The sequence below is a fragment of the Ambystoma mexicanum genome, chromosome 6p (assembly GCF_040938575.1).
Source record: "Ambystoma mexicanum isolate Mex_15411 chromosome 6p, UKY_AmexF1_1, whole genome shotgun sequence".
Taxonomy (NCBI): Eukaryota; Metazoa; Chordata; class Amphibia; order Caudata; family Ambystomatidae; genus Ambystoma; species Ambystoma mexicanum.
Window position 1 is genome coordinate 651,027,650 of NC_090935.1, and position 25,722 is coordinate 651,053,371.

At 48.8% G+C, this 25,722-nt stretch overlaps 1 protein-coding gene across 1 annotated transcript in view; it reads left to right on the forward strand.

Moving 5' to 3' along the window:
- Nucleotides 1-25,722, forward strand: part of MRPS27 (mitochondrial ribosomal protein S27) — an 874,008-nt gene that overhangs the window by 789,319 nt on the left and 58,967 nt on the right. Inside the window, exon 9 of the mRNA XM_069627511.1 lies at nucleotides 11,725-11,867. Within this exon, the coding sequence (XP_069483612.1) occupies nucleotides 11,725-11,867 (143 nt within the window). The remainder of the gene's footprint in view (nucleotides 1-11,724; nucleotides 11,868-25,722) is intronic.

Below are 25,722 nucleotides of genomic sequence, written 5' to 3' on the forward strand. Positions count from 1 at the left end.
TCAGCTCTCTGAAGAAGGCCCTTGGTATAAGATATAGGATATTCACAAAATGGTATAAGAGGCGGGGGAGGGCAACCATCTTCAGGAGTGCTAACCTGCCCATTACCGATGGGGGCAATTTTCCTAGAGAGCTTGTTTGAGGCTTCCAAACTCGATTTTGCTCTGTGTATTGTGCCTATGTGTGTCCCTCGTGTCATGATAGATCTCTACATCCAGGTATCTGAAAGTGACAACTTTCCATTGTAGGCCCAAGCACAGGAGTTGTCTCTTCCACTCCAACCCATCCCGCCAGTGGAAATATGCAGGACTTTGTCTTGCGGACTGATATCCCTGATAATTCGGCGACTTTCGTCAGCACATTTTAGTATGATTTCAGATTCTCCTCTCATTGTCGTACGTATAGTAGCATGTCGTCTGCACATAGTGATATTATGTGGTTCACACCATCCACAAAGAGCCCTGTATCTTTGTGTTCTTTCCTTAAGACCATTGCCAGGGAATTCCAGGGCTAGAATATACAGCATGGGCGATAGGGGGGTATCCCTGCTTCGTACCCCTTTGCCATCGGAAAGTATTTTGATATTAATTTTCCGGTTCATACTCTTGCAACCGGGCTGGAGTAGAGCATCTGGACCCATCTCATGAAGCCCTCGCCTATCCTGTATCCTCTCAGGGAGGCAAACAGCCATCCCCACTTGACTGAGTCAAAGACTTTAATGGCATTGAGCGCCACCACTGCATATCCCTCTGACCAACCGAGTGCTTTGTCTGTTATTGCATGCAGTTCTCAAATGTTCTGTTATCGCCGTGCCGGGTACATATCCGGTCTGGTCCGGGTGTATTAATGTTCCTATTACCCGTTTCAGTGTTTCTGCTAAGACCGCCGTGAGGATTTTGGTATTTTGGTTGATTAACGAATCGGGTGGTATGACTTGCAGAGCTTCCTTTCTTTCCCGGGTTTTAAGATTGGGATCACTATGGATTCCTCCATATAGTTTTCCTGCCTCATATGCTTCTTCTAGACACTGAAGCCTAGGGGCCACCTCCTCTACAAATTCTCTATAAAATTCTGCCGGCAGGCCATCCCGCCCAGGAGTCTTTCCCGTGGGTAACTGGGCTATTACTCCTCGCAATTCTTCTATCGTTAGTGGTGCCTCTGCTCCATAAAGAGGGTGGGAGTCGGATTTCCTTCAGGGTCTCCATAATTTTCCGCTCATTAATCTCCCCCTGGTCCTCGTAGAGGCCCTGGTAGAAGGTCTGAAAGGTATCATTGATTTCTTTTTGGGACCTCCACGTTTTCCCACAGTCGTCAACTATTTCCACTATCCCCTCCTGGGAGTCCTTGCCTCTTGTCAACCAAGCCAGTAGTCTACCAGGCTTGTCTCCCTGCCTGTGAAGCTTTTCTGTGTATTTTGCAAAGCCATACCTTCCTAATCTTTCCCAGTCCTCTAGGCATTCCTGTCTTCGAGCCTCTATATGCTTGATTTTTGCCTCCGTGCTCGCTAGTTTTTGCTCCAGTTCCTTACAAGTCCCACCTGCTTTGGCCATGGCTGCCCCCCCCCCCCCCTTATTACTACTTTAAAGGCATCCCACACTATCCCCTTCTCCCGAACACTCCCCTCATTTATATTGAAGTAGTCCTCTATTTGCTGTGTCATTTCCTCCCTGAATGGCCCGTCCCGTAGCGTCTGTGGCCGCAGTTTTCATGTAGGTATCAAGGGTGGATAATTGAGTACCCACATAACGGATCCGTTTAATAATGTTGCAGTGAAAAAGTCATCAGGTTCTGGCGACCTTTTCCTGGCTACCAAAATTCTTACCCCAAATATTCTAGGAGGGTTCTAATTATATAGTATTACCTCCAGTCCTAGAGTATTTAGGGAAAGTGCTCAATAGCCTGGAGGGTGCATCATTAATGCATTTTTTTTTTAAATCGCCAACCTGACCACTTTTTTCATGGGAACATTATTACTTGATACCCACATAACTACCAATGGTGAGTGATCTGAGAGTGTCCGCCCTTTGTATGAAGCCCCCACAAATTCCCCCAGGCTATCTATTCCTGTGAAGAAGTAGTCTATGCGTGTATATACCTTATGCATACCAGAATAAAATGAGAATTATTTCTTTGGTCCCTTTAGCCACCTCCAAATCTCCTGTAGTTCCAAATCCTCCTTCAGTGTCCGCAAGACTCGCTCGGGAGGAAGAGCGACATGTACCTACTCTCCAACCTGTCCAATTTTGGGTCTAGTGTGCAATTAAAGTCCTGTCCTGAATCCATGTCATCCCTCTGAAGGGGGCTAGTATTGTGTACAGGGAGTGAAAAAAAGGTAGCTGCGCTGAGATTGGGGGCATAGGTGTTAATCAGGCAACCACCTCCTTCCTATCTAGAAACCCATGCACCAGCACTATTCTTCCTTCTGCATCTCCACGAACGCCTACCTTTTGGAAAGGGACCATAGGGGCTATTGAAAAAAGGACCCCCCCCTCGCATAATTAGAATAAGTGGACCTAAATGCTTTTCCTCCCCACTTTCGCAACACCTGAGCCTGTTTTGATGCTGAAAATTGCATCTCCTGCAGTAAGGCTATCTGGATTTCCTTACGACGCAAGTATGTGGTTACTCTCACTCTTTGAACACAGCTATTTTAACCTCTAACATACCAAGAGGAGATTCTTAACAGTTCAGCCATTAGGTTGATCTCCCTTATCCCTCAGTCCTCGCTTCCTGGTGGGGACACCAGAGACCGCCGCTTGCAATCTTGCCAACCTGCTGGTAACATCCTTCTACCTGCCTCGTGATTGACTTGAGTCTAATAAACAAAACCACCCCTTCGTAACGTAAACAAACTGCCCACCAGAACTTCTCTGTAGAGGCGCAACCACTATTTTTTTCCCCGTCTTCCCCCGGGCCTGGTGGCTCACTAAGAACTGGTACCCTAACTTCTCCCAATAAGGGTGGAAAAAGCAAACTACACAGTCCAATTTGTCTAGTGGGTTAGGCCCTGGGCTGTATTTCCTAGTTACTGAACCCAACCTTGTGGGGGTGAAACTAGGGGAATTTGAGTCACTCATCGAGTTCTTGATCTTCCCTGAATTCTTGTGCGCGTTAGAAGTTTGTGCATTCAGAGTCACATATATACATTACGACTTCTCTCATCTTGGCGGCTCCTCTACTGTCCATGTCATTCTCTGGCATCTGCTTCATCTGGTTAGTGTCCATCCAGGCGTTCACCTCCTCTAGAGTATCAAAAAAATAGAGACTTCCCTTTTGTATATTACTTTTAGGTTTGCTGGATACAGGAGCATGTATTTTATGCCCTGCCTTCGCAACCTTTCTTTCGTCGGGACAAATTGGCCTCTGTTCTTCTGCACTTGCATAGTATAATCCGGGTAGATTGCCAGTGTAGCTGATCCTGAAGTTTAGTATATTTGCATTAATGGGCCGGGGCGGTGTTCTCGTTAGCACTTTGTGGGCTCTCTCCACTATGAACCCCTGGGATAGCTCACCTAGGCAGATTTCCTGAAGGAGCATATTTTGCATAAACGTGTTAGGATCTCTGCCTTTCGCCCCCTCCTGTAGCCCCAGGACTCGGTTGTTGCTCCTTCACGCCCACCCCTCCGCATTCCTTTGCCAGATTCTGTAGCAGCCATTCCTGTGTCTTTAGTTCCTGGACTGTCGCTTGTAGTTCTGTTGTGGAGGCTGTAACATCTTCTAGTTATCTTTCCATGTACCCCACTCTGCCTGCTAGGTTGCACACATCTTGTCGCAAGAGTCCCACATCACACTTAACTTCCCCAATGAGGGTTTCCACTGATGCTTGCAAGGCAGCTATCGCCTCGAGGATTCTGTCATTGCTGTTGTCTGACTGGGGTTTTGGGTGTTGTCCTTCCAATTGTTCATCTATGTGATTGGCCTCTTGTGCTTGTTCACTTTTTTTGGTAAACGCCTCCATCCTGGTCTGTTTTGGATGCGCCGAGACCACCTTCCTCCCCCTTCTTGCATTTGCCCTCTGGGTGTGCTGCAGGTCTCTTCCAGCCCTATTTTGCTGAGGGCGCAACTCCTCTTTGCTTCGATTTTGATTGGCACACTCTCGTCCACAGTCCTATGTGCCGTGTCAGCACTTGGCCACCTGTCCTTCCTCCAGTGCGCCCACTGTGGCCTATGCGCCCCACGACTTTGCAACTCCTGTATGCTGAGTCGGACAGTCCTCGACTCTGGATCTCACAGGGGGGAGATGCTGATGCCCAGCCTGCACCCACCACCCCTCCCAGTCTTAGCCGCTGTGCCCTATTACCCTGCACTGTGCTTCCTCTCTGACTCTGCAATTCAGCCCTGGTCAAACTTGCCTGCTCGTGTCTGCACCTGGCAACGTCTCTCCCTGCCTCGCTGTGACAGCTCCTGCCGGTGTTCTGCTCCGGGTAGCGTCTTGTGTGTTTGGCAGTTGTCTGTGGTAACCGCTCTGGGTGTCCCGCAGATCCACTACTTCCTCTTCCCTGTGGCTGCCTCTAAATTGGTCCGCTGTCCCTGTGCAGCTGTGCATCACTCTGCACTGCCACACTATACGCTGCCTCCCGACTTATCTCTGTAGGTGCACTGCTCACTCGTCTCACCTCTGCCGCTTAGGCTCCTCTGCCTTGTGCTGGCTCCTCCATTATACTGGTGCCCCTCCTCGACTCCAGATATTCTCGGTTGGGTCTGCAATCCTCTCCTGCCCTTTAAGTACTTCGTCGGGATGCCAGTCTCGTCATCTGCGGTCTGAGGAAGTTGGGCCCGCCATTTTGAGAGCCTCGGGCACCGGCTTCTCACTCCTGTGTTCTCCAGCTCTGGACGCTCTCCGCCGCTGAGTATGCTCTGGAAACTGGCGTCTCAATGTCTTGAGTATACGGGTCACTAATTTGAGCTTCTTTCAGGATATTCAATGCACGAATTGTATATCGAAGCAGGATCATTCAGGGAGCTCAAGAGGAACAATTCTTCTTCTTCACATCTCCGCTGGCCACGCGCCCAACCGATACCCTTCCTTAACTGCTTTTCTTTTGACACCAGTCCACTGCTTCTCCTCAGCAGCAAGGTTTGCCTTGGTTACCTGTGTCACCGTCTCCTGACACGGTATTGTGGCTTGCCTAACCACTTTGCCCTTGTTACACCTCCTTGTATTACCTTGGCTCTTGACAATGATTGTTTACACAGTTCCTCACACCTGCCTCTTGTGGCTTTGCTAGCACTTATTTCAGTTAATGCAGTTCACTGGTTCCATGTGATTCAACTTGCTTTCAATTCGTTCAGCATTCAAAATGCTCTTTAACTCAGTTTCAGTTAGTTCAGTATTCAAATTGCACTTTAACTTGCTTTCAGTTCGTTCAGTATTCAAAATATGCTGTAACCTGCTTTCAAGTCGTTCAGTATTCAAAATACACTTTAACTTCATAAAGCGTCACTGCCTGCCAGCCCAGTGTTCCCCCTCCCTCTGGTTTCACTCAGCGTTCGCTATTACGGTTCCTTGCAAGGCCTTCTGCTGCCGTGGGTTCCTGGTTCTCCGTACGGTCACTCGAGTCTTCTCCCGGCGGTCTCCTTGTGGCTCACTCACACCGAGCAATGCTTCCACAGTGAAGCAGGATACTTGGGACCGTTTCCTTTGGTCTGGCCGGCCAAAGGACTCTCTGCACACAGCTGCCCGCACTACAGCTGATTGTACTACAGCTGATGACATTACTGTCCGGCGTTCCATTTTTAAAACTCCTGCCTCCATTTCTATCACAGAAAAGACTAGACAGCTCACCAGCAAAGCGGTAGTCCTTTGTTGCTCTTCTTGTCGTCCTCCTCGTCCCAGTACCTGGTTGGAGCTGGTGTTAGTTTGGTTTCACAAAATGAGGATGTGTTGGTCTTGTTATCCTCTTCTTCGTCCCAATGCCAAACTGGTGCAATTTGAGGGATATTTTAGGGGAGTCACAGTCAAAGGGTTGAAAAAGCCTATGAAGGATTGTGGGATGGAGTGTTCATGGTGAAAGGAAAATGGGGGATACCATGTCTCACCCAAGGGCGTCCTCTTCCTCACTCCCCAAGTCTCCTTCACACAGGTCCTCCTCCCTCACATATCCACCCCAAGGGTCGGGATCCAAAAGTGATGCCCTTTTCCTGGCCACCTGAAAAGAGGATACCGGGGGACAAGAAGTTCCTCACACTGCATAAAATTGAAACATCATTCACAGGAGGGCCTCACAACACCGACAAAATCTAAAATTGATGACACACGCAAAACAACACCAGCCCCTTTGGTGTTGGCGCGGAAACATAAAACGCAATCCAAACGCACACCCTCAAGTGGGGAACACTGCGCACACACTTAGAACATACTATTAGAAGAGGAACGCATTGAGTGACCTTTTAACAAGTACTGCAGACATGTCTAGAATCAATGATCATGAGTCTGAAGATGATACAGACTTGATAGAAGATATTCCTAATGAGAAAAACAAATGGGCAAATATATACCTCTTTTGAAATCAATTAAGAACAGAATTGTACCAGCCCATGAAAACTCAGCACTTACTAAACCAGTCAATCTTAAGTTTGAGAGAAAATGTAAACCTGCGCCAAGTGACCCATCTATATTAATAAAAGTAAACATTTGTGGGTTTGTGGCTTGGCGAAGCGTTGTTCCTTATACAATTCCAAACCGTTTCACCAATCAGCACCAGATTTTGCATAGTTACCTGTTAGGACCCTCCGGACATTACTGGCTACATGACATTTGGACACCCAACCCTTTCCTCAGATTGCAGCACCTTCACACATGAGACAGTTGCCTAGAATCAGCGAATCATCAATGTCGTCGTAGAAGGACCGGTCCTTACGCAAGGAACAAAACTCAAGCAGCACCCACGTTTGAAGGCCCTAGGATGCATGGTTTCCGAGATTCTTGCACTGCAACGAACTGCACCACGATGTGACAGGTGGGGGAGAGAGAGCACAGAAGGACCCAGTATGCAGCAGCGCACCAGCTCTCGCCTCCCCCCAACGTCTGCTCTGGGGTATGTCCGACAGCCACACATGCCCATTCCCAGTGCAGTTTACTTCAGGGTGCAAAGCACATCAAGCGATCCGTGAATCGGAACAGCGACCTACAGGACCATTTATTTTCAACAATTGATGTGTTATCATATCTGTCTAAAGAACCCGTTTGGAGAACGGGACCTTTTGTTAGGCATACAGATCAACTTACCCCCACACACACTGGTAGCAACAACCAAACAAAAACATGCAGGAGTACTGTTAGCATCTACGCAGGTCCCACCAAACAAGGAGAGTAAAAGGTTTATGCTCTACATAGAAAGTTGTCCACGTAAGCTGCTTTTGAGACAGAAATTGCAAATTCAACAGCATTAATAGCACAATACAACAGAGCCCGATGAGATCAGGTCACAACCTTGTCAAGGAAGTTCAGGAACCTATGAAGATTCAGATTTTAAAGATCCTTGAAAGTTATTATTAATGACTCTGCTGGCTTATTTTGTTTGTGCAATGTCATTCAAAGACCTAAATTGGGAATGCTAGTATAGATTGTGACCCCAGCCTCATGAAGGTGATTTACAGTGACCGTATTTGGATAGATTATTGATGCAAAATCAAAGTGATTTTTCACTGTGAATTCTGGCATGTATCGCGGGACCAGCTGCATGAAAGTGACTTCCAATGGCAATGCTGGTGTGTGTTGCAGACAGAGGCATGATGAAAATATTGTAAAATGCTCCTGTGTACTATTACCGTTGGTATTTTACAAAGAGGTAGGTATGCCACATAAACCATTCCACGCAAGGGCAACAATATGTAAATTCAAAAAACAGAGTGTGTGTGAAGTTTCAGTTCCAAAACCATATACATTATCAAAAGGTTTTTTTTTAATGATATACAATATTCAACAATATGGAAAATGGAATCACAGGTTGACAAAAAACCCATAGTCTACAAAAAACAATACATCAAGCACAAAAAGACATAATTGCATATAAATCAGCAAAAACATTTCACGACAAAGTGCTATGTGCTAGACATTCACAGTAATATATGAAACACATATATTAAAAGTCTGGTGTATAATATTATCATCTCATGAGCCAAAAGTCAAGACTTGAAGAATATTGTATAGCTCATTAAAAATCCTTTTGATAATGTATGTGTTTTTGGAACTGAACCTTCACACACACTGTTTTTTTTGTTTACTGTTACTGCTGGTGACATGCCAACTACTGGATTTTTTCATGTGCTAACTTGGGGAACACTTTGAAAATGTTGTCACTTTTAATCAGATGTTTCTTACATTTTGCACTGTAAAATGCAACATTTAAACACACTATCCAACAAATGTTCTCAGGAGAACAACCCCTGAACTCCACCCCACTAGTTACGGCTCCCACGCTATGCTCTGTCGCTCGCGTTACATTGTGGGAGATGTTAATGCCCTTTACTATAAGTATTCACTTCAGCCACTGACCTATAATCATGTACAATGACCGTCCCCCCTCAGGAGCTGCCTGCCGCCTCCCCACCAGGTACCGGCATATCCCTCCGCCATTTCCACGCCAATAATAAAATTACTGACCATGCACAGTGGCGCCCAGTACATTTGGGCACCAGGGCCAGGTGATGCCCTCAATGTTTAACCGCTAGGTGAAAGATGTCCTTTGTTTAAAAAGCGTACTTGGATCTTTCACCGGGGGCAGTGCAGAGTGCGTCTCTTCAGCTCTCTGATCATCATGTGCATTGCGGATGCGGGTAGTCTGTGGCATACCATGTGTTTCTTGGAGGGGCTGATGGGACCCGTCTGCAGGGCATGCGGGGAGCCTCCTTTATTCTGTGTTTCACCACTGGTAGTAACCTGTCTTTTTAGTCTTAGTGTTCCCTTTAAGCAGGCCTCCTGGTAATGCTTCAGCTTGCGCAACGCCAGTTGGTCATCTCCTTGCTGTGCAAGTTTCAAGCTAAAGAAATGTTTTTACTGTGCTGGTGGGAGAGGCTTCATAAATTAATTCTTTCTTAAAACCCAAGGAGTGCAATCTTTACCACTAGTAGGAGGGCAGATTTATGTATGACTTGATATGCACCCTCACATAAGTATTCTCTCTGAAATTCCTGCTGGCTAACACTGCATAATTGGCAGAGATTGTAGGGCACGGGTGCCTTCAAGATATGGTTGGCATAACAAATGGCTCCAGGTGCTAACTGCCACTCTTGGTGCTATTCTTACATAATTGCAACCAATAATCAGTTGAGTCTAACGTCCCATTGTGATATCTTGCGTCACCTTGGTCTTGATTTGTGCTTCTGAACCTGGCATTACATAAATGAAGAAAGGAGTAGATGGTTTTTATCCTAAGACCATGTAGTGCTTTATCTCGGCTACCATTTGTACGTGTAAGTAACTTTTCTATCCTTGGAGGTCCTTGTCATGGTGGGAGGCTAGCTTCAAGTTAGCATAACATACACTTTCTCAGTGCCTTTGTTTCATCAAGCCAGCATCTGCAGACAGTCCCACAGTCTCAATATCAATCCAGAGGAGACAGTAGATTTGCTGTGGAGGCTCTTCGTCTTTGGAATGCCTTTTCCACAGAAGTTCAAGGACTTGCTCATATACTGTCCTGACCAAGACATGTTTATTTTGCTAGTCCTGTTGTCTGCTACCATTGTGCGGATATCATTTTCATTTTTTCCTTTGTGCCTATATATAATTGTGTTTGTAGCAGAGCAGGCTAAAAATGAAATAAAATTAACATCACGCATACCATAAAGTCTGTCAGCATTTCTAGCCAAGGCGTTCCCCTTCATTGGGGTTCTGCGACGCCCTTCAGATCTGGTTTTGATATGTACCATTTTTGATTACTGTTATATGTTTCCATATAACAGTATTTATTTTACCTGTTTTGTTTATTGTAATTAAAATTGCACTTATGGTGTCTTCAAAGTTATTACTAATGGGCATGTCTGCCCCCAGACTCATAGACAGCAAGGCTGAAGGACACCGGATCCAAACATTCTTTGCGGAGCAAAATATGGAATTTCAACAGAGGATCTCCAAAAGATCCACCCACTCTGTTTCTCCCGTGAGCCCGCTCCTAAGACCTTTTCTCCCGCTGCTTGCAGCTGCACATTCTTTGCATAGCCTGCAGTTTGTTTCACCACCTTCACTTTTTCAGTTGTCCACAATTTTTGTCATGAGGCCTGCTTCAAAAGTCCGCTCCTCGTATATGATCATTCCCATAATGACCAATTTCAAGCACATGTATATTTGTCCAAATGTTCAAAAGCTTACTGGCAATTTTCTGTCTTATTTGTCTGGGTCCCGCACCCTCTGTCCTTTGTGCTCCCTTTCAGATTCACTTTATTTGGTATAGAGTGACATTTTCGTTTTTCAGAAAACGAAAGAAAAAAAAATTGATTTAGAAACACCGCTCAGATACTGCTCCGAATGCTCTTTCTAAATCAAACTGGCATGCCCCTCCCGCACGCGAGTGCGCGTAGGGTCTGACGGGCGCAGCCAGGCGAGGGGAGTCGCAGGATTGTGGTGAGTGTTATTTGTATCTGTCTGTGTGTGGGGGAGAGGAGGGGTAATGTTTGTGGTGGGGAATGGAGGGGGCGGAGAACAGGTGTTTGCGTATCTGTGGGGAAGGGGAATGTGTTAGGCTGGGAGGGGGGCAGCAGCAGATGAAAGGGGGGTTCGGGAGGCTGAACCCCCACCAGTGCAGGAGAGGATCAGAGTGTGATATTTCTGCATTTTGAAGGCCACACAAAGTCGGACGAAATAAATCATTAAATAGAACCCATTTTTGGTCTCTTAAGTTCATGCTCCTTTCATGGCCGGCCATATATTTACTGCAGCATCTCCAATAAATGTGTACCTTAGAAACAGAAGAGACATGAAAAACCTTATGTGAATAATCCTTTCTTTTTACAGGCCCCCCACCAAGTGATATGTTCTTATCATATGATTAATATGGATGAAGATCAGTCCAAGGGCAGCTTTGTGCTGGATCTTCCCTTTGTACTTGGGCAACCCTTGAGAAGCGCCATTTGCCTGATAACGAGGTTCACCAAGAGGTGACTCCACTGTCCAAGTCTGCAAGGGTGCTTGACCAGTTGACGTCTCGCTCCAATTCACCTGTAGTTTTCTTTGAGTTGGCTTGTAAGTCTACCCCTACCAGTGTTTATCCCTAGTTTCTAACAGAATCCAAGATGCCTAAAGGGTGTATCCCCATCAGCTGACATAGGTTGCCAAAGGCATGAATGGCACGGCTTTAAGCCCTCAAATTAAATTGTTATATGAATAGAGAAGGCGGTTGCCCTCCTCTCCCCCCGCCCCTTCCCATCTAGATTGGCAATAGAAAATCTCCCCATACAGCGCTGGCAATGGACAGGAGGTGCCAATGAGTGTGAGTTGCTTGCTGTGGTGCCTCATCTACTGGTAGCTCTTGCCCTTACTTCCTGTAGATGATCCACTATGCCCCGCTCTTTCCATTTGATGGATGGTGTGTGAAGGACTGGGGCACGTGGCCCAGTAGGCACAGAAGAGTGGAGCATGTGGCTCTGCAAAGAATCTTCCAGTATGCTATCAAGAAGCCCCAACATCCCAGCACTCTGGAGAAAGCTGGTCTAAGAACTACACGTAGAAAGTCACAACAACGACAGACTTGCACTTATTAGGTTTACAATGCATGTGCTTCTGTTTGCAGGAAAACTCGAGATCGCCAAAGGACTTCGTGCTGTGTACCACAAGATGCCACTGATGTGGATCCCTGGCTACTTGGATCGAGCTTTACAAGTGATGGAGACAGTTTCAACTTTATCTGCAGACTTAAAGCTAAGCAAAGAAGCAGTAAGTTGCAATTACATGTTTAATTTCTGACACCTTTTTCTTCAATAGCACTGTTTCCGGTGTGATGCAATATTTGCCTTTGCCTTTTTACCGCACGTCACAGGGCTTATCGTGCCCTAAAGCTGCAGGACATCTAACAATATCCATAGCTGCATTTCTAGTTGGCACTCCAGGAATTGATTATAAGAGTTGGCCTGTGTCTAACCTAGAAGATGTAAAAAGCAGTCAGAAGTCAAAATAACTATTTCTGTGTTGAAGCTTAAGTCTGCATGCAAATTCTGTCCATGCAAGATGTGAAAGTAGCACTCACACGGCCATCAAAAAGTATAGTCCCACTTTCTCCAGCATGGGGTCTGGCATGGATTCACATGCTCATGAATATTCCCTGTCGTCAGGCTGGGAATCCTCGCTAAAGAAAAAAATCAGTATCAGTTTCGTTTCTAATCTGTCTTTCTTAGTAGTAACCAATCACTGGTCTCTGGGTCATACTGTCCCCAGCCAATGACTGCCCTCTCCATAAACCCCGCCCCTGGCAGCCATCCTCAGATTTTTACTGCACGTTCAAGTGTTGGGAGTCCTTGTACTATAGCTCTCGAGCTTTTACTGCATTTTGCGCTTTTTCAAAGAGCTTTATCTCATTTTCCAGTTTAATCGAGCCTCAAGCTCCACCGTTTCTACTTCCGATCAACGGGGACCCGTTTTGGATTTATCTACGCCCCTCAAGGGTGACGTTTTTGTCGAGTTACACTTCTTGGAAGATTCCAGAAGTTTCTGAGGCCTATCTCGTGGACGAGAAGAGCATGGCCCAGGAGAAGGGAAGCTTGACTCCCGGCAAACTGTTCAGGATCTGTCCTGGATGCAACCTACAAAAAGTGTTCGAGGACGAGCATTCAAAATGCCTTTACTGCCTCCACAAGGACAAAACTCACGTGGAGAAGGACTGTACATTTTGCATGAACATGTCGGATCAGACTATGAGGGATCGTCTGACCCGTCTCTCCAACTGGCTGGAAGGCAAGAGCCCAGCAGGTGAGAGGAAGAAGTCTGAGCGGTCTTCTAAGTCCTGTGAGGGCGCCCCGGCGACGGGGGCTCAACAGAAGGAAAAACACTGCAAGTCTGTGGGCACTGGGAGCGCCGAACGGTCGGGCTCCTCGCCTGCCAGGCAGGGCGCACCTTCACCGACGCCATCAACCACGAGCCAACGCTCTGGCTCGGGGAAGAGAAAATCCAAGAACCCGGCTAAGCTTCTGGAGAGGCCCCGGTCGATCTCGAAGGAACCGGCCGAGAGGGAGCGAGGCGGTGACCCTCCCCCTAAGGTGAAGGCCTCAAGCGCGCCCAAGGTGGTGAAGGCCTTGATTCACCCGGCTAAGGCCTCTATCGAGGGAGTCGTTGCGGCCCTGTTGAAGCCTGTGGAGGCTATCCCAGTGGAGGCGACCTCGGGGCCCAGAGTTTCCCTGCCTCCGCAGAGGGAATCCTCTTTTAAGCCCATCGAGAAGACCCCCATGAAGACTCTGGTGGAAAAAGAGGGGGGGCCGTTACGGACACAACCTCCAAGGAGGAACTGACCGAGAATTTGGATGAGGCCCGGTCCCACGGGAGGAATCCCAACGAGGGGGATGACGAGAGCGACGGTGGCAACGACGACTAGGTTCCCGTGGATGAGGAGCAACCATCGCGCGCCGTCACGCCTGTCGCAGCCCGAGCCGCAGTACAACTCGGCGTCCATTTTGAGGGCAATCCAAGCTTTATGCACGGAGATAAGGAGACGACTTCCCCTACCCCCGACGGACGACCCACCTGAACTGGGTCCGTCGGGAAGCCCTCCAAACAAGAGGAGGATAATTCATCCAGTGCCCCTTCAGTCCTCACGGCCTTCTCAGCCTTTGTCGCCTTCCCCGCTCCCCAGGGACGACACGGGAACAGACACGCCCATGACTGGGATGGATGACGACAGCGGTGACAACGGGACTGACCTCCCGTCTCCGATTCCTCGGGCGTCCCCGCCCGACGAGATTGGCTCCTTCCACGCCATGATTGCCAAGACATCCAAGCTTTTTCAGCTCTGCCCCGAAGAGAAGAAGGAAGGCTCCCTCTGCCAACAGCGCGAGGCCAAGAAGAAGACGGTCCTTGCGGTGCCGTTGCTGGATGACATCTGGGACGAGGGACTTGCCCTCCTTAAGAACCCGTCCACGACACCCGCCAAGAGGGACCGGTACGTGAAGAAGTATCGGGTCCTCGACGCCGCCCCGTTGTGCCTTAGGGCACAGCCGACCCCGGATTCGGTCGTCTCAGCAGCAGCCAAGAAGAAAGCGGGGGGGGCATCGGCTTCATCTTCAACTTTCCCATCGGACGACGAGGGAAAGAAGCTGGACACCATGGGACGACGAGTCATCTCGTCGTCGGCGGCGAACGACGATTAAGGCGGCCAATGCCCTAGCAATTGTGGCCCGCTACGACAGGGAATTGTGGTACAAGATCGCCCCCCTGTTGGACTTCCGGACGATAAGCAGGCAGATGCCCTGGCGATCCTACAGGAAGGTGAGGTGGCATCGGACAACACCATAACTGTGGCCACAGACATTGCCGACACCGGTTTCCGCCAGTTGGGCAACAGCGTTTGCCTTCGACGGCGGGGGTGGCTCAAGGACGTGCAAGCCAAGGTTTTGGACATGCACTTCCCCGGGAACAATCTGTTTGGAAAGACAGTGGATGAGTCGCTGCAGGCCATCAAAACCGACACGTAGACTGCCCGGGCCTTGGGAGTTCTGCAGCAACGGCGGCCGCCCTTTCGGAACTCCGGAGGCAAGCAAGGTGCCTCCAAAGGATTCGGCAGCGGCTCCTCGACCTACCGTCAGGCGGCCCGCTCCTCGTCGCAAGAAGCCTACAGGGGACGAGGCAAGTCAGGTGGATCTCGCTGTCGTCGCCAGGGAGGCAAGCCTGCTTCCAAGCAAGACTGAGTCGGGCCCCCACCGAAGCACCCTGGTTGGAGGCCAGCTGGCAAAGTTCGTCAGCGTGTGGGAGTCCATCTCCACTGACCGTTGGCTGCTGCATGCCGTGGCCCATGGGCACACTCTGGAATCTCTAAAGAAGTGACCCCGAATTCCACCAGTGGCCAGGAAGGAAAACCACGTCCCTCAACTGCTGTTCGAGGTAATGGCGATGCTCAAGAAAGGAACCATCGAGCTCGTCCCAAAGAGGCTCCGGGGCTCCGGAGTATACTCAAGATAGTGCCTCGTGAGGAAGAAGACAGGAGATTGGCGTCCCATCCTGGACTTGCGTCAGCTAAACAAATACATCAAGGCACAGAAGTTCCAGATGGTCACCCTCCAGCACGTGCTGGGCCAGCTGGAGGAAGGCGACTTCCTATCGTCGTTAGATTTGGAGGATGCATACTTTCACATCCCCATCCTAAAAGGACACCGAAAGTTTCTCAGGTTCGTAGTCCAAGGGTGGCACTACCAGTTCAAGGCCCTCCTTCGGATTGAAGTCGGCACCCAGGGTGTTCACCACGTGCCTGGCACCAGTGGTGGCGCAGCTGCGCCTGCAGGGGATCCACGTCTACCCCTACCTGGACGATTGGCTCATCCGAGCAGGGACAAAGGAACTCGCCGTCGAACACACAGCAAAGACCGTCTGGCTGCTCACGGACCTGGGATTCTCCAACTTCCCCAAATCCCACCTGGTTCGTGCTGTTTCTGGGAGCCAAGCTCGATACAGTGGCACGATTGGCTTTGCCGTCGGAGGAAAGAACGCAGGCCATCCTGGGCAAGGTACAGCGTCTGCTGGCCACGGACGTGGCCAGAGTGAGGTCCATCAAGTCCCTTCTCGGGATGATGTCCTCTTGCATCTATCTGGTGCGCCTCTGCAGGCTTCGGTTGCCCACTCTGCAGGAGTTCCTCGACGCCCGTTGGATGCAAGCGACGGGCAGCTTAGAGGACAAGATCTTGCTTAACAAAGTATTCTGCCAAGCAGTTCGATGGTGGGGCACCCGCACGCATCTTGCGGCGGGCACAGACTTTCAGACCCCAGCATACCCGGTGACGATGGATGCCTCCCTGGAGGGGTGGGGAGCGCACACCGGAGATCTTCACACGAGAGGCCTTTGGCTCCCGGAGGAGAGGCCGCTCCACATCAACATACTGGAGCTCCGAGCAGTGTTCTGGGCCCTCAAGTCATTCCTCCCGTCCTTCAAGGGCAAGGTGGTGAGGATCTTCACCGACAACACCACCACAATGTTCTACATCCGGAAGCAGGGAGGAACCAGATCCTCAGCCCTGTCCAAGGAAGCCCAGGATCTGTGGCACTGGGCGATTGCCCAGGGGATGTTTCTGGTACCTTTTCATCTAGCAGGGATAAGAAACACCATCGCCGACTCACTCAGCAGGGAGCTGTGCTCGTGCCACGAGTGGGAACTACGCCAGGATTAAGTGAATCAACTCTTCCGGTGATAGGTCAAACCCCAAATCGACCTGTTCGCGACGGCGACAAACTTCAAGTGCCAGAGGTTCGCCAGCAGGTTCCCCCAGCCAAGGAGCATGGGCAATGCTTTCTCATTCCCCGGGGACTGCCTGTTCCTTTATGCGTTCCCTCCGTTGCCGTTGCTGCTCAGGCTCATCAACCAACTCAAGAGGTCCCGGTGCAGGATGATCCTCGTTGCACCAAGGTGGCCGAGACAAATATGGTTCCCGGACCTTCTGTACATCTCGGCGTCCCCACCAGTCAAGCTGTTGACGGACACAGATCTTCTCTCCAGAGAAGGAGGCGCCATTCTTCATCACGACCCAGAGTCGCTGAACTTGCAGGCCTGGCTCCTGCAGCACTAGAGTTTGGAGGGTACGATATCCCGGCTGACTGCAGAGAGGTTCTTGCAAAGGCCAGGGCGTCCTCAACTCTCAAGTGCTACGGACACAAGTGGAAGAGGTTCTCTGTCTGGCGCCGTGCACAGAAGATTAACCCTCTACGGATTACAGCCCTTCAAGTGCTACCATACTTGCTGTCGCTGGCCAAAGCTGGACTAGATCATGCCTCCATCAAGATACATCTGGCAGCGATTTCCCGATACACCAGAACTGCAGACCTGTGGTCTCATCGCCTGGTGAAGGAGTTTACGAAAGGACTGTTTCGATCGTTCCCACCGGTGAAGGCTCCAGCCCCGGCGTGGGAGCTCAACGTGGTGCTGACCAGGCTCATGGGCCCGCCATTCGAGCCCTTGCATCCAGCTCCGTTGAAGTTCCTGTCATGGAAGACAGCGTTCATAGTCGCGTGGGAGAGATTCAGGCCCTATCCTGCAAACCTCCATACATGACTTTCCACAAGACGAGGGTAGTGCTGAGGACGCACCCCTCCTTCATGCCCAAGGTGCCGTCGGACTTCCATCTCAACGAGCCCTTGGTGTTACCAGTCTTGTTCCCATCGCCTTTGTCGCCGGCCGAGAGCACTTTGCACTCGCTGAATGTAGCTAGAGCGCTGAAGTTCTACATGGACCGAACAAAGAGTTTTCGGAAGACATCACAGCTGTTTGTGAACTTTGGACCTGTGAATCAAGGGAAGGCTCTCTCGAAGTCTTCCATTTCCAGATGGCTCTCCGGCTGCATCATGCACTGTCGCCGGTTGGCAAACCGACCGCTGCCCGGCCGTCCGAGAGCCCATTCGACCAGAGCGATCGCTGCTACTACGGCGTTCCTGTCTGGTGTGCCCCTGCTCAACATCTGCAGGGCTGCTACGTGGAGGTCGACGCACACCTTCACGAGATTCTACTGCGTCGACCAGGATTCCAGGGAGGAGTCCAGAGTCGGCCAGGCAGTGCTGCGCAACCTGTTCGCCTAAGGTGAGCCTGGTGAGGAGGTAAGAGTTGCTTAATGTTGAGTTGTTGTATTGCTTGATATTGAGCCTTGTGCCACCTCCCGTGGTTGTGCATGTGTATACTGCTATGTATTCTTATATTCATGAGCATGTGAATCCATGCCAGACCCCATGCTGGAGAAGGAACAAGTTACTTACATGTAACTGTTGTTCTCCAGCATGGGTCTGGCATGGATTCACATGCGAACCCTCCCGCCTACCCCTCTGCGGCTCTTCACTTGGTCATACTGCCACTTCACGTGCTAACAAATCTGAGGATGGCTGCCAGGGGTGGAGCTTAGGGAGAGGGCAGTCATTGGCTGGGGGCAGTATGACCCAGAGACCAGTGATTGGTTACTACTGAGAAAGACAGATCAGAAACGAAACTGATACTGATTTTTTCTATACCGAGGATTCCCGGCCTGACGACGGGGAATATTCATGAGCATGTGAATCCATGCCAGACCCATGCTGGAGAACAACAGTTACAGGTAAGTAACTTATTCCATGCCCCGTGTGTCCCTCGTGTTACCCCCCACCCCCGCTCATGCCCCGTGTCTCCCTTGTTGCCCCCCACCCATGCCCTGTCTCCCCTGTTACCCCCACCCCCCGCTCATGCCCCGTTTCTCCCTTGTGTTACCCCCCACCCCCGCTCATGCCCTGTGTCTCTCCCCTTCCCCCACCCCCCGCTCATGCCCCGTGTCTCCCCCTTCCCCCCACCCCCTGCTCATGCCCCGTGTCTCCCTCCTTTCCCCCAACCCCCTGCTCATGCCCCGTGTGTCTCCCCTCCCCCACCCCCCGCTCATGCCCCGTGTCTCTCCCCTTCCCCCCACCCCCGCTCATGCCCGTGTCTCTCTCCCCTTCCCCCCACCCCCTGCTCATGCCCCGTGTCTCCCTACTGTTCCCCCCCCGCTCATGCCCCGTGTCTCTCCCCTTTCCCCCCACCCCCCGCTCATGCCCGTGTCTCTCTCCCCTATCCCCCAACCCCCGCTCATGCCCCGTGTCTCTCTCCCCTTCCCCCCACCCCCGCTCATGCCCCGTGTCTCTCTCCCCTTCCCCCCACCCCCTGCTCATGCCCCGTGTCTCCTGTTGCCCCCAACCCCTGCTCATTCCCCGTGTGTCTCCTGTTGCCCCCACCCCCGCTCATGCCCCGTGTCTCCTGTTGCCCCCACCCCCCGCTCATGCCCCGTGTCTCCCTTGTGTACCCCTTCACCCCCGCTCATGCCCCGTGTGTCTCCTGTTGCCCCCACCCCCTGCTCATGCCCCGTGTTCCCCCACCCCTGCTCATGCCCCGTGTCTCCCTCGTGTTCCCTCCACCCCCCCGCTCATGCCCCGTGTCGCTCTCATTTCCCCCCACCCCCCGCTCATGCCCCGTGTCTCCCCCTTCCCCCACCCCCGCTCATGCCTCGTGTCTCCCTCCTTACCCCAACCCCCCGCTCATGCCCCGTGTCTCTCCCCTCCCCCCACCCCCCGCTCATGTGCCCCGTGTCTCTCCCCTTTCCCCCCACCCCCCGCTCATGCCCGTGTCTCTCTCCCCTTCCCCCCGCTCATGCCCCGTATCTCCCTACTGTTCCTCCCACCCCCCCGCTCATGCCCCGTGTCTCTCTCCCCTTCCCCCCACCCCCCGCTCATGCCCTGTTGTGTTCTCTTTATACACCCTGCCTTCCCTTTCCATGGTGGCCATCTTGGCGGCGTCCCAGTGTAGGAAGTTCCCACTTTGAGGACCTAAAATGCTGGTGGGGATGTCATCTTTGATGTCCTGGGTGTTAGTCTTAGCAGTGCACGGTGGTGGTGCGAGTTATGGTTGCTTAGCTTACCATAACTGACGAATTTCAAGGTTTTTTCGGTTTTACTTGGAACCATAACGTCCCTTTAACAAAGTTTTTTCACTAAAATATATATATATTTTTTTTTTTGTTTAAGTCTGGGATTAATGGCATATGGTGCATGGCATTTTCACTATATTGTTTTATTATAAATAAACAGGAATGGTGCTACAGCGCTTTGGCGTAAGGCGCTTTATAAATCAACAAATACATTGAGATGTATCTGCCGTCTTATTCTCAGTTGCAGTTACTATAGGGTGTCATTTCTGCTGAATTCTTTGCATCACTCTAGCATTGGCACGTGGGAAATGTTTTATTAAATTGTGGGTATGTTTAACTTTATCTGGTCTCAGATTGATCTGCATTGGCATCTGTTAAGTGTCAATGAGTGATGGGTATATGTTGATTGTTAATTCTTCTGATGATAAACATGGTTGTAGTCAAAAGAATTGTGGTTATTGCGCCACATCACAAAATAAAAAAGCTCGTGAATTGAGAGGATGTGGTGCCCACCTTGTTTGTGGAGACTTTTGCAAAGGTCCTATGTATTCTTAGTGGAGCGCCTCTGCTCTCCACAGCAGAAAGTCACATTCTTAAAGTTATAAAACCGTGTTTTATTCTGATGGTCTGAGTGGGCCTTGAAATTGATGAACCTTTGCAGGTTGTGGACTGTCTGGTAATCGACAAAGCGACTCAGATGAGACTGCATAAAAGGCGATGATCAGGTTTCCCAGCCAGACAGGAATAAACGTTGCCTTCTGTTTCCATAAGAAACAACTAGCGTACTTGAAATAAACTTCCTATACGAATAATGAGGACACTCCCCACCACAAGAGTACTTTATGGTAGAGGGGAATATGCAGAATGCCCCACACCTCTCACAGAAAAGCTGCACCTCCGGTTCTGAGAACAAGTAGTGCATGCACACAAAGTCTTTAAAACAAGCATTGGCAAAGCCATCCGTTTTGGCGTGTGTGTAGTAATTAAATACTCATTTACCAAGACAGACATTGCATGACCAGATACACGCACCATTTTCCAGCTGTTTCCATCTCATGAACGGGCAGTACCATTATGGCAGCGCCTGGCAAATGTGCAGTCCATGCATGCACAATAGCCCAATCTATTGGCTTTGCCAGCGTTTATTCATTCGGGCCTGCCTCACAATTGCGCCATCGCCAATATTTTCCTTTCTACCCTTATATTGAAGGGTAGAAATGCCTAACAGGACCCACATTGGCGCAGGACCGGGAACCCACCATCATCCGTAGAATCCCAACCCTGCACCCACATTTATTTCGGAAGCCATTGCATAACTCAGTGCCCGGTGCTTGGTCTATAATGAGGACTGTATCTCTAGATTGTTACCATGCACACTCTGAATCAACAATCCATTAAACAGTTGTTTGCTACTGTAGTCTAAACAGTTTGGGTGCAGGGGAGGTAGAACTCCCCTGACACGAGGCAGGAACTATAAATACACAAACTAGAGCCCAATCTATGGGCCCACGCATCCCCTGTGCACCGTGATGCCAGATATCTGGCTTTCTGGAATAGTTTCAGCAGTGATGTAGAAGATGTGCGCACTCTTGAACACAATTCAATACACAGGGATCTTTCTTATTTTCTTTTTCTTTATACATCCAACAGCCGAATGTTTTACAGTGTTGCTCCAAGCATTTAGGGGACACACTCCCCTTCTTCAGGAGCTAGATTTGATTCCACAGAATAAACTTTACTTATACATGCAATAATTCGCTGCCACAGTATGTGAATAAATCCAATCCTATGCCAAGGGTTCATACTTTAGTTTCGCCAAAATCAGAGGCAGTAATGAGGACTGGGCACAGCCATAGTTTAACTTAGGACCGAAGTACTATTGCTGTCTGGTCTTACACCAGCAAAGCACCAAGTGAATATCGCAGATGTGGACTTAGCCATTTGTGAATCAAATAAATATATAAACAAATAAATGGGTTAGGGACGGGGGTCTGTGCAAGGATGGTTCCTGAGTTTGGGAATGTGACATTTGGCTGCCATAGCACTCTATCTGATTGCAGTAGCATTGCTTACACTGCCCTGGCCTTGTTGAGTTCATTGAGTCAACTCTTGAAACATGCTAGAGCTTAGAAGCTGCCTTGTGAGCTCTTTTTAATGCTGACATTTCTAGAGTCATTTCACTGGAGCAGAGAAAATGGACTGAAGTCTGAAATGACATTTTAGTCCCACCGTTGGCCTTTTCAAAACAGGCACAGCTGGTAGTTATTTGAGCCATCACACAGGGTGCAACGCTTCAAATTTCTTTCTCTGAAATCTGTTTTTTTAAGTGCTATAATAACGGAATTAAATACAGTCAACGTCTTCTCCTTTGAAACAGTTACTCAATAGGCCCGGTGGATACGTGGCTGTGTTTTTTTTCCTCCAAATTATTTATATTCATTCAAAGGGGAACCGTCGTTCTATTTCTCTTTCTGTTACATTGTGTGAAAGAGAAAGTGTCTTTAAAACTACCAGATGGATTTTCTTACAGGTGCAAAAATCTAAAGAAATAAAACCAGACCCGATGCTGACATGTTACAGGTCAGGATATATGCTGGCCGAAACACTGCAATATTTCCGAGCAGGAGAAGGCACATCGCGACTGGCGAATGATACAAATAAATACCACATTTCCGTTGTTTTGATCCATTTGCATTAGCTTACCTTGCTGCCAAGCATATTGGAAGGGGCGACACTTGGACATTGGAGTGTGAACGTTTTGTGTTTGTTCTGTGTTTTATATAGTGCCATCATGCTGTATTTGAAAACACTGCAGCATATTTCAAAGCTTAAAAAAGCCAACAGTTGTGATAATTGTACTACCTGGCAGTAAAATGGCAATAGCCGGAAACTGGTGTGATTATCTGGGCATATGATAGTAGCGCCTGGCAATTGACATCGAATACTATACACGAGCAAAAACATTTGGCGATTTGGCAATGTTTGTTTTTTAGTCTTGTAGTGCAAGCAACAGATACATAAATGGAGAGGCCAGAGGCACGCTTGGTTATGACATGGTTATTACACATGTAGCATTATTACTACTGCAACTAAGCTACTCAGCAGCAGAAAAAGTTCCCTAAGGTAAGAGAACTCCCATCCTCTGCAGTCTAGCACAGGCTTATAAGCAAGCAAAACAGTTATGAAAATCTTTATATAACATCTATACATTGTATGCAAATATTAAATGTGCAACCAATTTCGTGTGTATTTGGTAATCAATGGGGCATTGCACAGTATTTTTCCATTAAAAAAAGCTTTTATTCCATCAGCGAAAAGGTGACCCAATCCTCTAACATCTAAGATTCTAAGATGTAAACGACCAAGGAGGGTGGTGAAGAACTATGTTTGGAGTCTGGACCAATTACCGATTGAGATGGTTACGGAATTACCATTGTTGGGAGCAACAATAAGCTCTTTTCCAACAAACTTATCTGTTGCGATCAATTGAACTAAAAATGGTAAATTTGGGAGCGGAAATGAAAAAAATCAAGACTGAATTTTGTATATTCTCGATTCTTCCGCTAGTGAGATTCTATATAGGCAAGGTCGTTCCGATAGTTCTTTTTGGTCAAGACTATAACAGCTTAGCTTTGGATATTGAATGGGACACAATTGAAGCTAAACTGTGGAAACGCACATTGGGGTTACCGGACTCTGTCCCAATAGTCGCCCTTAGGTATGAATTAGGTCTTGCCTCACTCACATCATGGCTCCAATGGAAATGGCTGAACCTATATAGAGTGGTTTTAGATTCTCCCAAAAACTCTTTATTTGAGGAAGGTAGCGCAAGAGCTGAAATTGGGTAAAAATGGTTTTCTGAATAAATTCCAGCAAAGATGCTCAGAAATATTAGCAAAAGCAGGTTGTGATGTTGAGCTTCTTCTGGGTAATCCGGACAGAGTGAAGGATAAGATGAAACTGCATGACTGGATTGATACAATAGATAGTATGAGGAGGGCAAAGAGATCTGCCTCTTTTACAGTGATTGATAAACGATTATCAATGCTCCCTGCCTATCTAAAATCTCCAGACCTGCGGCTGGGTTTAGCTATTCTTAGATTTCGTCTAAATCTACTCCCGACCCTTGAGATTCAGGCTACAAGGGACAGTGAAGGGAAAATACTCCCGAGTTGTGATAAGTGTTATAATAACGTTAATCAGACATTCAAACACTTATTATTAGATTGTCCAGGCACTTGGAGTATGAGGGTAATAAGATTTGGTAGGTTTGTCCATCATCCGTTATGGTTGAATGCCATTGAATTCTGGGGGAAATTATCTTCATGGCATTGTAACGCTCACCTGATTCCCGTAGGGGCCCGATCTTGACTGGGCGAATACCATATCTTCAAAGGTGATGTGTAACACACGGTTGGCTCTTTGGGCTGGACCTCTGTGCACTGTATGTCTGACTCGAAGGGTAAGATGTCTGCAGATAGAAAATATGGGATTAATGGACTGGGTTATTGAATGTCTCTCTCTTCTTCCCCTTCTCTTCTCCTGTAGAACTCCAAAGGTTAACGCTCTCACCTTAGGTAAGTGAACGCCGTGCTCTCCATCTGCCTCGGGGCAGGGTGCTGAAACCAGTTTCTTCACTGGATAAGGGGGGCAGGCCTCTTGACTTCAGAGGACTGCTGTCCGTCGTTTACTGCATGAACGGTAAGTTTCGAGTAGTTCAAATGTCTTTAAAAGTCTTTTGTAATGATGTCTCTTGTTTTGCAGGGTTCCGGCGATGGCGGATGATGGGCTGAAGTGAGTTGAAGATGGAACCCGTGTGATGAATAGAAGCGCCTGGAAGCACGTAAGTAAGCGCTTGTTGCCTGCTTCACGATGCGCTCTAACTGTCTTTTTATCTTGCAGGTACAAGTTCGGAGCGGCTGCAGGGTTCCGGAATACCCACTGGGTTAGGTGTGGAAAGGAGTAATGGCACGTGAGTATTAAAGTTACCCAATGTCTTTAACCGCACCTTGTTTTGTCTTTCAGATGCGGGATGCAGCGCCGAAGGCCTCCGGAGCGTGCGAAGAGTTGGTAAGCTTTTGTCTTTCAGATGCCGGAATGCAGTGCGAAGACCTCCGGAGCGCCCGAAGAGTAGGTAAGCCTTTGTCTTTCAGATGCCGGAATGCAGCGCGAGGCGTTGGTGACAGCCGATGGACCGACCAGGTAAGTGATGCGCTGTCACTGAAGACCGTAATGCTAACCTGTTCTTTCTTGTCTTTATAGGTGTTGCTGAAGACTGGATTCAGGATGGTAAGCCTTTTTTCCTTAGGCCCAGGAACAGATGCAGAAGACACGATGAGCGTTCTGCTGCAGAGGATGCAGAATAACGCAAAGCAAGATTCATCCATCGGGTGTGGTTTAAATAGTCTCCTGTAGTGCTTAGGTGTCTCCTTCCACAGCCTCGCCTAGGTAAGAAAAGAGTTCCTGCTTTCCAGAAGAGTTCCAGTGTTCTGAACCTAGGGAGTGGCTCCTGCCCCACCCAACAGGAAAAGTAGTCCCAAACAGAAGAGGATCAGAGGCTCAACTGGCAGGTGAGTAAGCAGCATGGTCTGCTGCAGGTAAGTCCACCCAAGCATTATGAGCCCGGCGCTTCCAGCGCTGGGACTGGGCATATTTATGAGCCTGGTGCCACTGGCGCCAGGACAGGGTCCAAAAGGTCCCAATTGGGACTGGTTGGCACTCGGAACCTGGGTTATGGATCTGCTTCCAAGGGAGTTGGGAAAACCCTGACCTTTTGGAAGCAGAGATCATGACAGGCATGAGTCCGCTCTCTCAGTGGAACTTGTTGGAGCTCTGAGGGAACTTAATTTGATTAATGACTAAGCTGAAAGTAGGAGAGAAGGAGGTGAAGGTGATTGGGTGTCACGGGGGGACGGACTAGTTTTTCCCATTTTTAAGTTTCTTTTTGATGTGTTTAAATGAGTAATTTATGGAAATGTAGTCTTTATGAGACTAAAGAGTTTTATTGCGGAAGAAATATGTGTTTTCCCGTTCGTTCCTTCTCCTTTTTCCCTAGGTGCTGTTCTTTTATATTTTAGAGTCTGCATTCAAATTTCTTTTTTTTTTTTTTTAAATGTAATAACTTAGGAATTTGAATGTCTTTAATTCTTTCAAGGTTATAATCTTATTTTGTTGTATGTTTGTTCGTG